Source organism: Phoenix dactylifera, chromosome 5, assembly GCF_051530095.1.
Source record: "Phoenix dactylifera cultivar Ajwa chromosome 5, Ajwa_hap1_PhDact_Kaust_v1.1, whole genome shotgun sequence".
Lineage (NCBI taxonomy): Eukaryota > Viridiplantae > Streptophyta > Magnoliopsida > Arecales > Arecaceae > Phoenix > Phoenix dactylifera.
Genome location: NC_143194.1, coordinates 1,869,661 through 1,883,897, shown reverse-complemented (window position 1 = coordinate 1,883,897; position 14,237 = coordinate 1,869,661). Strand labels below are relative to the sequence as shown.

The 14,237-nt window shown below is 41.5% G+C and overlaps 2 protein-coding genes across 2 annotated transcripts; both read left to right on the top strand.

The window, feature by feature from the left end:
* The first annotated feature begins 6,447 nt into the window (after positions 1 to 6,447).
* On the top strand, positions 6,448 to 7,804 carry LOC103712568 (late embryogenesis abundant protein D-34-like). The gene is made up of 3 exons (XM_008799121.5): positions 6,448 to 6,911; positions 6,991 to 7,281; positions 7,431 to 7,804. Exons 1-3 carry the CDS (start codon positions 6,561 to 6,563, stop codon positions 7,593 to 7,595), a joined length of 807 nt encoding a protein of 268 aa, XP_008797343.3. The 5' UTR covers positions 6,448 to 6,560; the 3' UTR covers positions 7,596 to 7,804.
* Positions 7,805 to 7,933: 129 nt separating this feature from the next.
* On the top strand, positions 7,934 to 13,912 carry LOC103712604 (late embryogenesis abundant protein D-34-like). The gene is made up of 3 exons (XM_088721301.1): positions 7,934 to 11,925; positions 12,094 to 12,390; positions 12,606 to 13,912. The coding sequence occupies exons 1-3, from the start codon at positions 11,593 to 11,595 to the stop codon at positions 12,765 to 12,767; spliced, it is 792 nt and encodes a 263-aa protein (XP_088577427.1). The 5' UTR covers positions 7,934 to 11,592; the 3' UTR covers positions 12,768 to 13,912.
* The last annotated feature ends 325 nt before the right edge of the window (positions 13,913 to 14,237 follow it).

Here is a 14,237-nt window from a genome sequence, read left to right as displayed (position 1 = left end):
TGCTCCATCATCCTTGCACCACATTCTCTCTGTGTGAGCAACCGTTGTATAAATAAATAATAATAATAATAATAAAAAGGACACAAGGGGGTGGGAAAACCAAGGTATGGTTGGTGATGGATGCTAAATTTTGTGGAACAAAAAGATAGGTAATTGGGGCCCATTTACTCTACTTCTTGATGGCTTTCATTCATCTGTCACAATTGACATTTTCTTGGAAAAGCCATATACCACAGAAATGAGGCCTAATGGTGAAAGTCAAGTGGTCAAGAAAGTACTAAAGATAAACACAAAGTTGCCTAATTTCACTAGGTTAATTGCATATGCTCTTATACCTCATCCACATGGAACAATTATATTGGTGCGGTAGGCAGAGGCAATGCCAAGAAACCCCAGCTGGCGGTGTCCGGACCACTTCAGAACACTAGGAAAGATGCGTTACTAAGTAAATATGAATTGAGCGGTCCCCCGGTGGACCGCGCTATAAGCAAACAACGCCGTTGACCGGGACTTCAATTCCTGGCCCACGCGGTCCCTAAGCCACGTTTCGAATTTTCAAAACCTAATCATATCCCTAAATCTTATTCCATTGAGATATAAGCATGTATTTATTCTCGCATCAATTATTCACTGGATCGATTTTGAGTATTTATACAGAATCAAAAATCTAAATAATATCTTCCGGCTAGTCTTTTTGGGTGAGATCATAAGTTGTTACAAAATGACATCAGAGCAGATCCGATCCATAACCTGTATAAATTAGAGGACACTGCAGCACGAATCTATTGCGGCTAACCACGAGCCGATCGTGGTGCTTATGATTAGATTTCAATAAATTTGAACCCTTAGTCTAACGAGAATGTTAGGATCTTCAGGATCGAAATTTAAAACCATCCTTTGCCTGTGGACCGGATGTTACAAAACCAGTCAACAGACGTTAATAATTAAGGCATCGACTGAGAAAGAATTGTTCATTAACTACCCCACAAAAATAACAAGGTATATATATGGATTGCGAGTAAAAGCATTGCCCTCTGAATTGTTCAGATTGAGACAATAAGCCACATAGAATTCTCCATTGATAATGATAATGAGATTGGTTATAACTTTCCCTGTACTTTTTTTGATCAGCTTGATCGTACTTATATAATTACACAACAGTGACATTTCACTAATCAATTGTTGAAAGATTCGGAGGAAAATTCAACAGCAACAATATATTGTGAAATAGATGGTCTGGTCTCCCAGTGTAATATATTAAATTCATATGTCTTCTTCCTCCTTGGATGAATTAAAATTTGCTGCTAAGATACGATACGAACTGCCAAGCGTAAAAGTCTATAGAAACATATGATAACATAGAATACAAAATTCCCTCTTTATGATCCAGTCTCGTGTTGCTGGATATTAAATTCATCTCGTCTTCCTCCCATGATGCAACTGCCGTGCGTAAAAGCCAAAAGAAACATGTTATATATATACATACACACATGCACACGCTTCAAGCGCAACGTGTAAGCTCTTTTAACCTTCTGCACCATGATAATATAGGATTTATATAGTAAATATTACAGAGAATATTTACTATAATAATATATATTTTTTAAATATTACTATAAAAATATTTGTATATGGGTCACATTCATTCATGACATATTCATGACAGGTGCTTAATTATCATGCATGATGCATGCCAAGATGTAAGCATGGCTGAGTTGTACTGTTGGTGATCTTTTGGAAGGGTAACACTTGTTCAAACGTGTTGAACTAAAGCCTGGCTACTACGTCTTTTGGAAGGTGGAACGTTAATTAGGAATAGAATAAACAAGTTTGGTCTGAATTGTTCTACCAAATAATGAAGCCAAATATCTAATTTAATGATCACAACCTTACTGAAAGTCACATCAACAAACTTTCACCGAATAGATATAAACGCAACAGGCTAGACCTCCACCAATAAATGACAAATAATGAAGCCTTGCTTCATGTAAGACAAGATGCTCATGTAAGGCTCACCTGTCATCTGTTACGTGTCATAATAACCTCGCTAAATCCTGTTCTCAGAGATATCTGTCTATAAGGTGGCCGACTAAGAGAATTCAAATTGTCAAGGGCTTTCTTTGAGGTAATACACTTAGATCATCCAAAACAGAATATTGGATTTCTCTCCTTCATGAGATCGACCCGTGAGGCCTAGTTTGCTTCTGATGGATTGGACGAAACCTGCTAACGTCACCAGTTTGAGAGGCCCCATCACACACATGAATTAATAGACGTACGTCTCTCTTGCTGCTTGCACTCTAGAGCTATGTTCCTTAGTAAATGTATGGATGATGAGTATCACGATTTCATAAGGGAAGATTGGAGCTGTTCATGGAGCCCATCAAGGGTGTCCAATATAAACGTTTTCTAAAGGAATATATATATACAAGATTCAAATGAGAAACGCTTAAATTATTGAAATATTTGGATTGAGAAATAATTAATTATAAATCATTTTAACTTGACTTGAAAGCTGTTACACCCTAGATCCATCATTATCAGGTCGGCTACATGGCATGACCACATGAACTCTAATGACAGAGAAAGGAACACAAGGACCGACACTAGATCGGCCAAAAAATAGGGAGAAAAATGGAGTTGCCCGGCTCACCAGCCGACTATGGCTCCGCCTCCAGTCATAGGGGTCGCCGAGAACCTAATTAGAGCTCTAGCATGAGCCTAGGCCTTGAATAACGACAGATCAAGTAGAACCAAGTCAGAATAGGGGAGGGAAAAAACCAAAATATGGGTGGCTTGAATTCATGAATTTCGGTGACTATCTGGTGCTAGTTCAGCTAAAACAACGGCCTTGGGACTGGAGAAGGGACCGTTACCGACAAGGTACTTATGGTTGCTCGTGAAGACTTCTCGACGGACATCAAAAGGACCTTGATGGAATCTAGTGGCGGTTGATTGGAGTTCGTTGATGCACAAAGAGAAGAGGAGAGAGCTTTTTATAAATCGAGCCCTAGGGTTTTCATCGGAGTTCGGCGAGCCTTGGATCTCTTTTCTTCTACAAACTTGGAGAGAAAAATGACTTTTCTCCTGTGCCGGGCACATGCTAAGTCGCCCAACTCAGGCTGGCCTAGGCCCAAATAAAATGGGCTCTCATAAATGCAATCATTCAATGCTCGGATTACACACAGCAAGAAACAGTGTGAGAATAACAGCAGAACTTAGGTAAATAAAAACATAAATGTTCTCATATTAAAAAATGACCCATGTGAAAAGTAGCTGGAAATCTATTGACAAATCGTTGCTTGTTTGAAGAGAACTTTAGGTACATGCGCAGCTAAGTTCACAGAATAAGATAACAAAGTTGTCAGGATAAAGCTACGAGGATCAAATTTTAAATTAACAGGTATTTGTCATCTTGTCTTTTTCCTCTGTCAAAGACAATTTGAAAGGACAAATAATTGTATAAAGGACAGAACGTGATGATCAATTAAAAAAGAATTCCATCTTGACCGCTTTTGTCTGCCATTATTACCTCCACTTCCCCTTTTCTATTTGGCAAGTCTGTCATCTACTGTCCTTCTGATTTTCTTTAAACAAAGCTTATTCACGGATAAAGAACATTTATATTCGCAATCATGTTAGATCACATATCAGTAACTGCTTTTAATCTCTCAAAAAAATTTTAATTACCTCAAGCTGTGACTTGTATTTTTGAATGTGCATAAATTTTACCGGCTCAATAGATGAATTCCAAGTAGTACTGAGATAGGCTCCTGCCTTGTTTGAATTGTTGTACGACCATTGATTATGCGAAACATAGTCGGCCTCTATGAAAGCTGATTATGTCAAACTTAGTCGGTCTTATCGAACTTCACCTTAATTGATTTATAATTAATTGTACCAAACTTAGTCGATCTTACTAAACTTCGTCAGCCTTTTAGTTTTATATAAAGGCTGCTCCAGCTCTGCATGGTGCCACCTAAATTCTCAATCATCAGTTTTATTTGCTGTCTTCGGTTCCTTTATCATTCAGTTCGAGGTCTCTTTCTCTTTTTCTATGGTACTTTCGTTTACGAGCATCATTGAGCTTTGATTACATTTTTTCTGAGATCTGTCCTCGCTGCAGACGTCCTCACCAAAGCTCATTCTCATGGCATTTTTCGATCTCTTATTTTCAAACTTAAGTTGATGTCCACTTTACCACCTTGAGTTTGAGGAGGATGTTAGAATTATTGCAAGACTATTGATTGAGCCAAACATAGTCGGTCTTCATAAAGGCTGATTGTGTCAAACTTAGTCGGCCTTACCAAACTTCATCTTGATTGATTGTGCGAAACTTAGTTGGTTTTACCAAACTTCGTAGGCCTTCTAGTTCTATATAAAGGTTGCTCCCGTATATTATAATTGATGGGTAGAAATATAATTTTCTTTTTTTTTCTTCCCTAAATATTTCAACATGCATGATGGGTGTTAATCCCAGTTTGTACCGGTCTGACCACGTTCAAAGAGAGTAAGAGAGTCGTAATGATGTAGAGCATGCCCAATAAACCTTTTTTTTTGGTATTGTTGTTGTTGTTGTTGTTGTTCGATTGACTGCTTTACAAAGCCTTCGGATAAATACATCCATAAGCATCAATCTGTAAAATATCTCCAATAAATACATCCATAAGCATTAGTCTGTAAAATATCTCCAGTACTGGGAACCCCCAAGTGTTTCCAGACCTTCTCACATTCTTCCACTCCCAAGTAACTTTAATTCGATGCTTAATACGGTTATCAATCTTAATTTTGTAGTGGATATCTAAACATTAACATATTGCCCTGACATCAAGCAATAATCCGCAACTAGCCTTCTTAGCCCAACTGCATTCGTCAAAATTGCTCTAGCAATTTGAAGATACTTATCAACAAAAAATAAATGAGATATTGGGTATGCAGACGATACAAGCTGACATACATGGAGAAGCTGTTGGCTGACTTTCAAATTCAGCAACCTAGACAAAGTATCTGCACAGAGAATAAATAAATATGGGGACAATGGGCAATCCTAGCACAGACCAATATTCTATTAGAAGAACTCCATAAGATTGCCATTAATAAGTAAGCCAAATGACGGTTCTTCCATACAACATCTCATCCACCTAATCCAAACATTTTGGAATCCCATTTGCATTAAAGAGTATCAAAGAAATTCCCATCCAAACATAGTTATAGAGGTTCTCCATGTCCATCTTTAAGGCCATAAGACTCCTTATTTTGGGAGCTCTCATCAGATTGTAAATAATCTTCTGAGCAATCAAAATATTATCAGAGATTTTTTTTTTTGCTAAAAAAAAGGGGAAGGGGGGAGGAAGGGAGAAGCCCACCCCCGCGTAGCAGCCCCGACCACTGGGCCCCTACCCCGCCAGGAGAATGTTCGATGCGGGTAGACCGAGTTGTGTGTTGGGCACCCCGACCTATTTTACTCATACCCTCCCCACCCGTGGGCCGGCTCGGTTACCCGACCCGACCCTCCGTGTGAGTACGTCACACCTGGCACCACCCAGGCTACCAGCCGACTAATAGCGCTTCCAGACCCCGTGTCCAGGCGTGGGGCATCCGGTCCCTGAATTTAATCGACGCCCGCGCGTTTCGAACCTGGAACCATTTGGTTGGAAGCAAACGCCCCGTTCCAACTGGGCTACCACCTTGGTGGCTATCAGAGATATTTTGGCCCATCACAAAAAGTCCCCTACATCGGAATAATAATTCTTCCAAAATAGGCTGTATATTGTTGGTTAGAATTTTTGCTATTATCTTGTACAAAGCTCTACGAAGACTGATCGGATGCTAATGGGACAGTTCAAGAGCACATGATCTGATTCTTGTAAGAATCAAAGGTGCTATAAGCTGCTTTCCAACTTTCAGGCATTGAATTGTGCATTAAAAAATGCTTTACTGCTGAACAAACGTCCCTACCATAAATTAGCCAATACCCCTTATTGAAGTTTAATAAGAAGTACTAATCGAGTAAACTGTAAACTTACATCATGCAACTTCCAAGTCAAACCCAGATTGCTCATGAACAATTCGATTGTTTGATAGCTTCGATCACATGATATATAGTTGTGTGCAACTTTTCTGTGGACGTAATAGTTACACCAACAATTCGAGACAAAATTAAAGTATTCTCATTCCAAGATTTTCTTTTTGACGCTTAGGCGGTCACCTCCCTCCGCAAGGCTATCCATTCCCGTATCCCCATGTCAGGTCGGCGACGACCGCCGCTATCGTTCCACCGCTCAAAAGAAACGCCTTTTTCTGATAATTAATCGGCTGCTGCTCCACAAACACCCACCTGGCACTCAACGTGTCACCAAAAGATTCCACCTGGCACTCAACGTGTCACCAAAAGATTCCACACGTCCTCCCCTCGTTCCACCGCTCGCCTATATATATATGCCCACACCCCAAAGACAACCTTCAAAACACTCTTTAGATACGGTTCTCAAGTCCCATTCGGTAGTAAAAAGGACTGCAACTTTATTGCAAGAACCAAATTAACCCAGTCTTCTTCAAGGATGAGTCAGGAACAGCCAAGGAGGACTCAACTGAAACAGGCCGAGACCGGCGCCCGCGCCCAAGGAGAGCCCATCAAGTATGGGGACGTGTTTAACGTCCAGGGGGAGCTGGCTCGCGAGCCGGTTGCACCCGGGGACGCGGCCATGATGCAGTCCGCCGAGAACCAGATCATAGGCCAGACACAGAAGGGCGGGCCTGCCTCCGTCATGCAGTCGGCCGCCGCCAGGAATGAGAGAGCCGGGCTAGTTGGCCGCCGCGACGTCAGCGACGTTCCGGCTGACCAGGGCGTCATCGTCACCGAGACCGACCTCGCCGGCCATCGCATCGTCGCCGAGTCGGTCGGCGGACAGGTATAATATAACAAGTAGGGGGATAAGATCCGAGTACGGAATTACAATTTCTTTAAATTATATTTTGGCTTTTGCCAAGGTGGTGGGGAGGTATGAGACGGCGGCGCCGGTGAGCACGACAACACCGACTGGGGTGGCGTATGGCGATGCATTTACTATTGGAGAAGCCCTCGAAGCGACGGCGATGACGGCGGGGGAAAAGCCGGTGGACCAGAGCGACGCGGCGGCGATCCAGGCAGCGGAAGCGAGGGCGACAGGACTGAATGAGGTTCTGCCAGGGGGTGTCGGCGCCGAGGCGCAGTCCGCAGCAAACGCCAACACTCGGTTGACGCGTGAGGAGGACAAGATCAAGCTCAGAGACGTGCTAACTGTAAGTATTTCTGCCCTGCCGATGGCAAAATCTCTCTATGCCGGGATCCGCTGGGTTCCAAGCCATATCCAACCTTGTGCTCTTATAGACATTTCTAGGGAGATTAAAGAGATTACTTACATCTTAGAATACTACGAATACGATGGCAGGATGTGACTACTAAGCTTCCTGAGGACAAGGTGGTGACGCGGGAGGACGCGGATCGGGTGGCGGGAGCGGAGATGCGGAATAGACTGGACGTGTCGACGCACCCGCGTGGCGTGGCGGAGAACGTAGCATCGGCGGCAAGGCTCAATCAGAACCCGCAGGTTTAGGCTTCTTATGATGGCGTTGGTGTTCGTGGTGAAAAAAATAGGAGTTGCTTGATAGTCTTAGTTATGTGTGCGAGTCAGTTTCATGTATATGTAGAGTTAGAGCGAGTGAAGGTGATGTTTTGCAGTCTCGCGTTTTGCCTACTATGGTTATCGTGTGGATTTGGTGTAACCGATCGTCTTAGCCAATAAATTTTGCTTATCCGAAAGCATATCTAACTGGAAAAATAATGCTTCATACGAGCTCCCGGATGTGTATAATGTCGAGGTAAAAGTGGGCCATCATCTTGGAAGGATACCGAGGTCTGTCTCGTACCACATTTCTTGGATCCCAAGCACTACATTTATCAAGAATTTTATAAGGGACTCTCGGCCAACCCTCACTTCTCCGCCTTCGGCCAACCCCATCCAGTTCTCCACGAAATCTAACATTATTGTGTCCCACCATAAAACCTTTGCTCAAATCGGATATGTGACATAGGCACATAACCGCTTAGGCATAGTCTTGGAAAGCATGCAACGTATACAGAGAAAACAAAATTCGAAAAAACTAATTATCAAATCAATCCATAAAGAGTACCACTAATTATCATATCAAATCAATAAATAGTTCCATCGATAAATTAAAAAAAGAGGTTCAACTATATAGTTTGACTACTCATCTGGCCATCCAAGATGCGCTAACTATTTTTGGCTCAGCTATTATCTTCAAACTCAGCATTCTCTTGCTTTGAACCCCGTCTTCTTTTCCTTCGTGCACACACTAATATAAATAATTTAAAAGTAAAATTTGGCAAATAAATAATATTGAAATGAAAGACCAAGAAATTTTATATCAATTATGCAGCACGGCTTGAATAAATTGATATATACATATATGTCATATATCATAAACTAATTGTAATATGTTGATCATGTTTTATTTTATTTAATTGTGATATAATAACATATCTGTCATTTTCTTATTGGTAAGATTTGGATCTGATGATAGATATCTTTTTGGTGTTGGATTTTCTACGGTCATGCTTCAGTGATTGGCAATCTATAATATTATTATTCAGGCTATGGAGGTAAACTATAATGTTACATCCATGATTGGCAGGCCATATGAACGTGGCAAGTCTAAATCTTCTTACTCAACTGCCGTGTCTAGTTTAATCTTCTTACTCAACTGCCTAGTTGTACAGATTCCAATCTTATATTGCTAAATAAGATTCAATTAATTTAATACTATATTTTTTGCAAAACTAAATGCAAATCGAGTATCATATGATTATAATTATCGGCATACATTAAAAAAACATATATATTCATACAGATGATCATGCAATGAACAATAATTACATCTTATGTATTTATTGATGATTTCAACAAAGGTACCCTTGACCTTTTGAGGATTAATTTTACTTGTATCACTCTCATTTCCCAAAAAAGATGGCCTTCTCACCATTCATGATCTTTGCCCGATTATTTTTTTGAATAGTTTTACAAAGTTATCAGAAAGGTCCTAGCAACCTATCTGGCAAAATTTCTTCCCCTCTCGTTTACAGTCGGTCGTTTATATTAACTGGCGCTCGATCATTGAGAACTTCTTGAGTGCTCATGAGATTTTTGTTTATTGCAGTTGAACTGAAAGAAGAAGTACTCTGCAAACTTGACTTCGAAAAGGCCTTTAATAATTTTCAGCAAAAAAAAAGGCCTTTAATAAAGCTCATTGGGTATTCCTCCTTTTTGTGTTGAGAGCCAGGTCTCAGAAAAATGAAGGCATCAATTGCCCTCCTTATGAATGGCTCCCCTGGAAGATAGTGCAAGCAAGGTTTAAAGCAATGCCTTACGTACTGAGACTCCTCAAGTAGGCAAGGATAGCTGGGTTCATTAAAGGTATTGGGAACAACCTTTATTTAACAACATCAGAAATTGATACTTTATAGCCTATTGTTTTGTGCTAGGAAGGAGAGTATCATTGACTACTTGCCTTTGAAGGTGCTTTGAGGATCAAAATTTAATTATACAGAAGCTCTATTCTGTGTATTAACATGGATGATAGAGAAGCTTCCATCTTTGCCATCATAATGAACTGCCTTCACTATTCTGCCTATAAGTGATAATACAATTGCAAAACAGAATTGGATGTCTCTTTTGAAGAAGATTGCTGCTAGACTTGTCTCTTGGAAAGGGAGATTACTATCCAGTTGGGGAAGACTTTTCCTACTATATGTTTGTCTTTAAGCAACCAAAATAGGTTTCCAATAGGATACACCAAATGAAGCATGCCTTTTCCTAGATTGGGAGAGAAAATGCTAATGGCTTACATTGTCTTGTAAATTGGGATTATGTTTGTCAAGATAAAGAAGAAGGTGGTTTAGGCCTAAAGAACATAAGAAGTATGAACCTCTCATTACTCGCAAAATGGGAATAAAAATTTTTCGAAGAACTTTTTGGGTCACTCACTCTGCTGGAATCATCACAGTAATTAGATCTTCCGCATGTTAGAGCTATTTGAAAGCTAACCAAGATACAAGTTCAATATTGATTATTTACTACAGATTCATTAATACCAATGGAATCTAGTATCCCTACTACAAAGTAATTTGGAAATATAAGGTACCATAAAAGATCAAAGTGGTTCTTTGACTTGCTTTGAAGAACAGATTGCATACAGAGAGATGCTTGCACAGAAAAGTTAAGCGGTTGGCTTTGGATGTCCTTTGGGTGGAACAGCTGTGGAAACTACCTCCTAACTCTTCCTCAAGTATCCTTTTACAAGACTTCGTTGATCATCTCTGAATTCATATCTCAAGTTGAATGGCTGGCCACCTGATCTCCTTGTGTTCTTAACTTCTTAGAGATTGAAAAAATTCAATTGGGGTTGAGGAGGGGATTGGGACCAAATCTTAATGGCTCTCTTCTGGCATATCTGTCATAAGAGGATCTCAAGAATTTTTCTTCCAAAAGAAAAATCATGGTTTTCAATACATTCAATCTTTAAAATATTCTATCTTGTTTTTTTTACGGTTACAAAAATATATAAGCTGATTAAATACTAGTTGATTTGGATTCAAGCTGGTGTTCTACAATAATCAGTTCAATTTGTGGTTAACTATTCGTGCAGCTCAAATAGAATAAATATTCAGTAAATATATCGGTTTGTGGTTTTACGCTTCAAGAAAAGGTTCTTTTTGTCCTTGGAGTTTCAAATGTAAGATGTACTTAACAATACGGAGAACTAATATCCAATACATAGGGTAGCCTATCTTTGGTAGTATATATACTAATTAAATACTAGTTGCTGTCTATAGGATGTGGGCCATGTGGCAATCAATGAAGCGTTGAAGTTTTGTAGTGCGGGTTGTATCAAAAGTTCAAAAAAATGATCGATCTTCTTTTGTGATGTTGATGATTGGATTGTACTCTCAATACGAACCAACAGCGGATTTGTGGTCGGAAAGGAATTAAGATGAATCCTAGCTTCTTTCGTGTTTCAAAGGGTTCGATCTTATCTATAAGGGTTGGAAAATTCATGATCTGATCTGCCAACCGGCACAAAATCAAACCTCAAATAAACAGTTTTGGGTTTGGCTTAAATGAGTTTGGGTGATAAGTAGATTATCACCACCTCCCCTATCCCTTCTGTACGTGAAGCCAAGATAATAGTCTATAACAAGCAAAGATAATTGTCACCGTGTCTCATGTCCAAGACAAGCTGACATCTTTGCAAACCGAGATCTTGACCCACATAGTTGCTTGATCGCGTTACTGATATCCTCCATGGTCTGCCCATAAATGTCAGACTGGTCAACAACCCCACAACTGGCCCACAACGTGTCCGTAAACAAGCAACCCATTCCCTCTTATCTCTCAACGTCTCGCCATCCCTCCACACGTCCAAACCTCCTTCCTGCGCTCCCTCGTATATATACAACTCCTCAGGACATTAACCCTTTCCCTTCATCCTCTTCTTTTACGTTTTACCCCCATAAGAATTCCCAAGCATCCATCGATGAGCCAAGAGCAACCAACCAGGCGTCAAGAAGGTCAGACCCAGACCCAACCTGTCAAGTATGGGGACGTGTTTAACGTCCAGGGGGGCCTAGAAGACCAGCCCATCGCACCTAAGGCTGCAGCCATGATGCAGTCGGCCGAGAACCTGGTGCTGGGCCACACCCCGACGGGCGGCCCTGCCGCCGTCATGATGTCCGCCGCCAGCCGTAACGAGCAGGCCGGCTTTGTGGGCCACCAAGATGTCGGCGACGGCCCCGCCAGTCAGGGTGTCTCCGTCGCCGAGATCCACCTCCCCGGCTGCCGCGTCCTCACCGAGTCCATCGCCGGCCAGGTACGGGAGTATCTACAGGCGTTTCCTTCGTAATGACCCAAATACCCTCACATGGGGACTTTAATAGTCGCACTTGGTTCATCCGAGATAGGCGCCCCAGAAGCTGCACGAATTTCGAAGTTCTTTGCGAAACCGTGCTTTTACAAGGAAGCCGCTTATTTTTGCTAGGTGGTGGGGGAATACGAGATACCGGGATCGGCGGCCACGAGTGGCTTCGGAGGAGGGTCGAGGGGAAGGGATTCGGCGATATCAATCGGACAGGCGCTGGAGGCGACGGCAAGGACGGCGGGGAACAAGCCGGTGGACCGGAGCGACGCGGCGGCGATCCAGGCGGCGGAGGCGAGGGCCACGGGGACCAACATGGTGGCTTCAGGAGGCGTCGCCGCTACAGCCCAGGCGGCGGCCGACGCCAACGCCCGAATTACACGGGATGAGAACAAGACCAAGCTCGCCGACGTCCTGTCGGTAATTTACTCATGCTATCATTACCCAGGCCGATGGCAAAATCGTAAATCAGAGTCCTTGATGAGGATAAGGTCGTAATATACGCGATACGGATCCGAACCCGACCCGCGAACCTGTTTCGGATCGGATCCGTGAAAACGGGAAGCAGCCCTCTCGTGTTTAGGGTCACACCTAGAGAGATTAAGAGATCTCTGACCAGAGTGCTCTTTGTGCAGAACGCGACGGCGAAGCTGCCGGCGGACAAGGCGGTGACGAGGGCGGACGCGGAGAGGGTGACGGGGGCAGAGATGCGGAACGATCCAGAGATGGCAACGCGGCCGGGAGGAGTGGCGGCGTCGATCGTGGAGGCGGCTCGCTGCAATCAGAACCGGAAGTAGATCATGCGGTCTTTGGCGTTCTGCTCATCATTGTGATCGTCGGAGGTTGGTGGTGTGGTCCATCGCTCTGGCAATGGAGATGCTTCTGTTGCGTTGTTTGTGTAAACACTCGGAGTGGGGATTCACCAAGCTGCTGTTTGAGCATTTTTCTATCCTCTTATTTGATGCCTCCTCTTGATGTCCTAGATTACTATTTTTCAGAAAGAATAATTATTATTAGCATTTGCATGTAAGAAAATTTTGTTAACAAGTCAGCTTTATTCAAGATTCAGCATAATGACCATTATGAAAATTACAAAGATTTTATTTTTTCATGTTATATATACATGATAAGAATTAAGACAACAGCCCTTGTTGACCATTATCCTGTTCTAGCTACTGCTACTCCACCTGATATACATTGACCCTCTCATGTCAGCTTAAATTTTTGGGATAAGTGGTAAATAACAATTATCATATAATAGAAGCAATTTGATTAGAATTTTAGATTTAAAATTTTGTGCAACCTATGAACATATGTTATTTATCTGATGAAGTGACTCGAGCAAAGAAATGCTTCAGTATTTTCCATGATCATCGTCATCTGTAATTATCCATGATGATGATTGATTTTAATGGCTATAGTATTTATTATGTTCTTAATACATGAAACCGCTGCAAGAGTTTCACCATTAATAGTTGTAAATTAATTACATGAAAGCGAGAAAATTTTTGCAGGAGGTTTTTTATTCAGGAAAACTGGTATTTTCAAAATTTGGCCATTGTGTAATCTTAATTAATTTGAAGACGGACAAAGATACACACTTGAGCGAGGAAGATGATATTAGGAGTTTACTTATGGCTACAAGCCCGTTGATTCAATGATAGTATAAAACCTATGATTGGAAGCAGTACATTCAAGTTGGATTGATTTGCATCTAACAGCTCAGGATTTTATCCAAATGGGCTAACCGAAAAGTATTTTCTAGGCTTTTTAGTCTTATATAAATATCTAAGATCTTTTTTGCGGATAACCGATGTGGGATTAAACATACGCTCGGACAAATCCTCACATACTCTCCCTGTTCAAGCTCTGATGTCCTCATCACTCTAAGGATTTAAATTCATTCAAATCTAATTACAAGCACCACAATCGGCCTGTGGTCGGCCTCTATGAACCTATGCTGCAGTGTTCCTTAATCCATATATAACCCAGGACCTCACCCAAAAGGCTATTCAGAAGGTATTTTTTGGACTCCTTAGTCCTATATAAGTACCCAACATCTCCTCGGCGAAGAACCAATATGAGACTAAACATACACCCGGTCGAGTCCTCACATTGTAGGCCTAAATTCATCTAATGTTTTGAAATAAAAACACATACTAAACTTGATTTACTTATGGCTACTGGCACAAGACTTTCATTACTATAAGTGGATCGAGGGCCGCTAAGGTTTTGTTTTCAAAATCCAGGATAAATGATAAATTTTG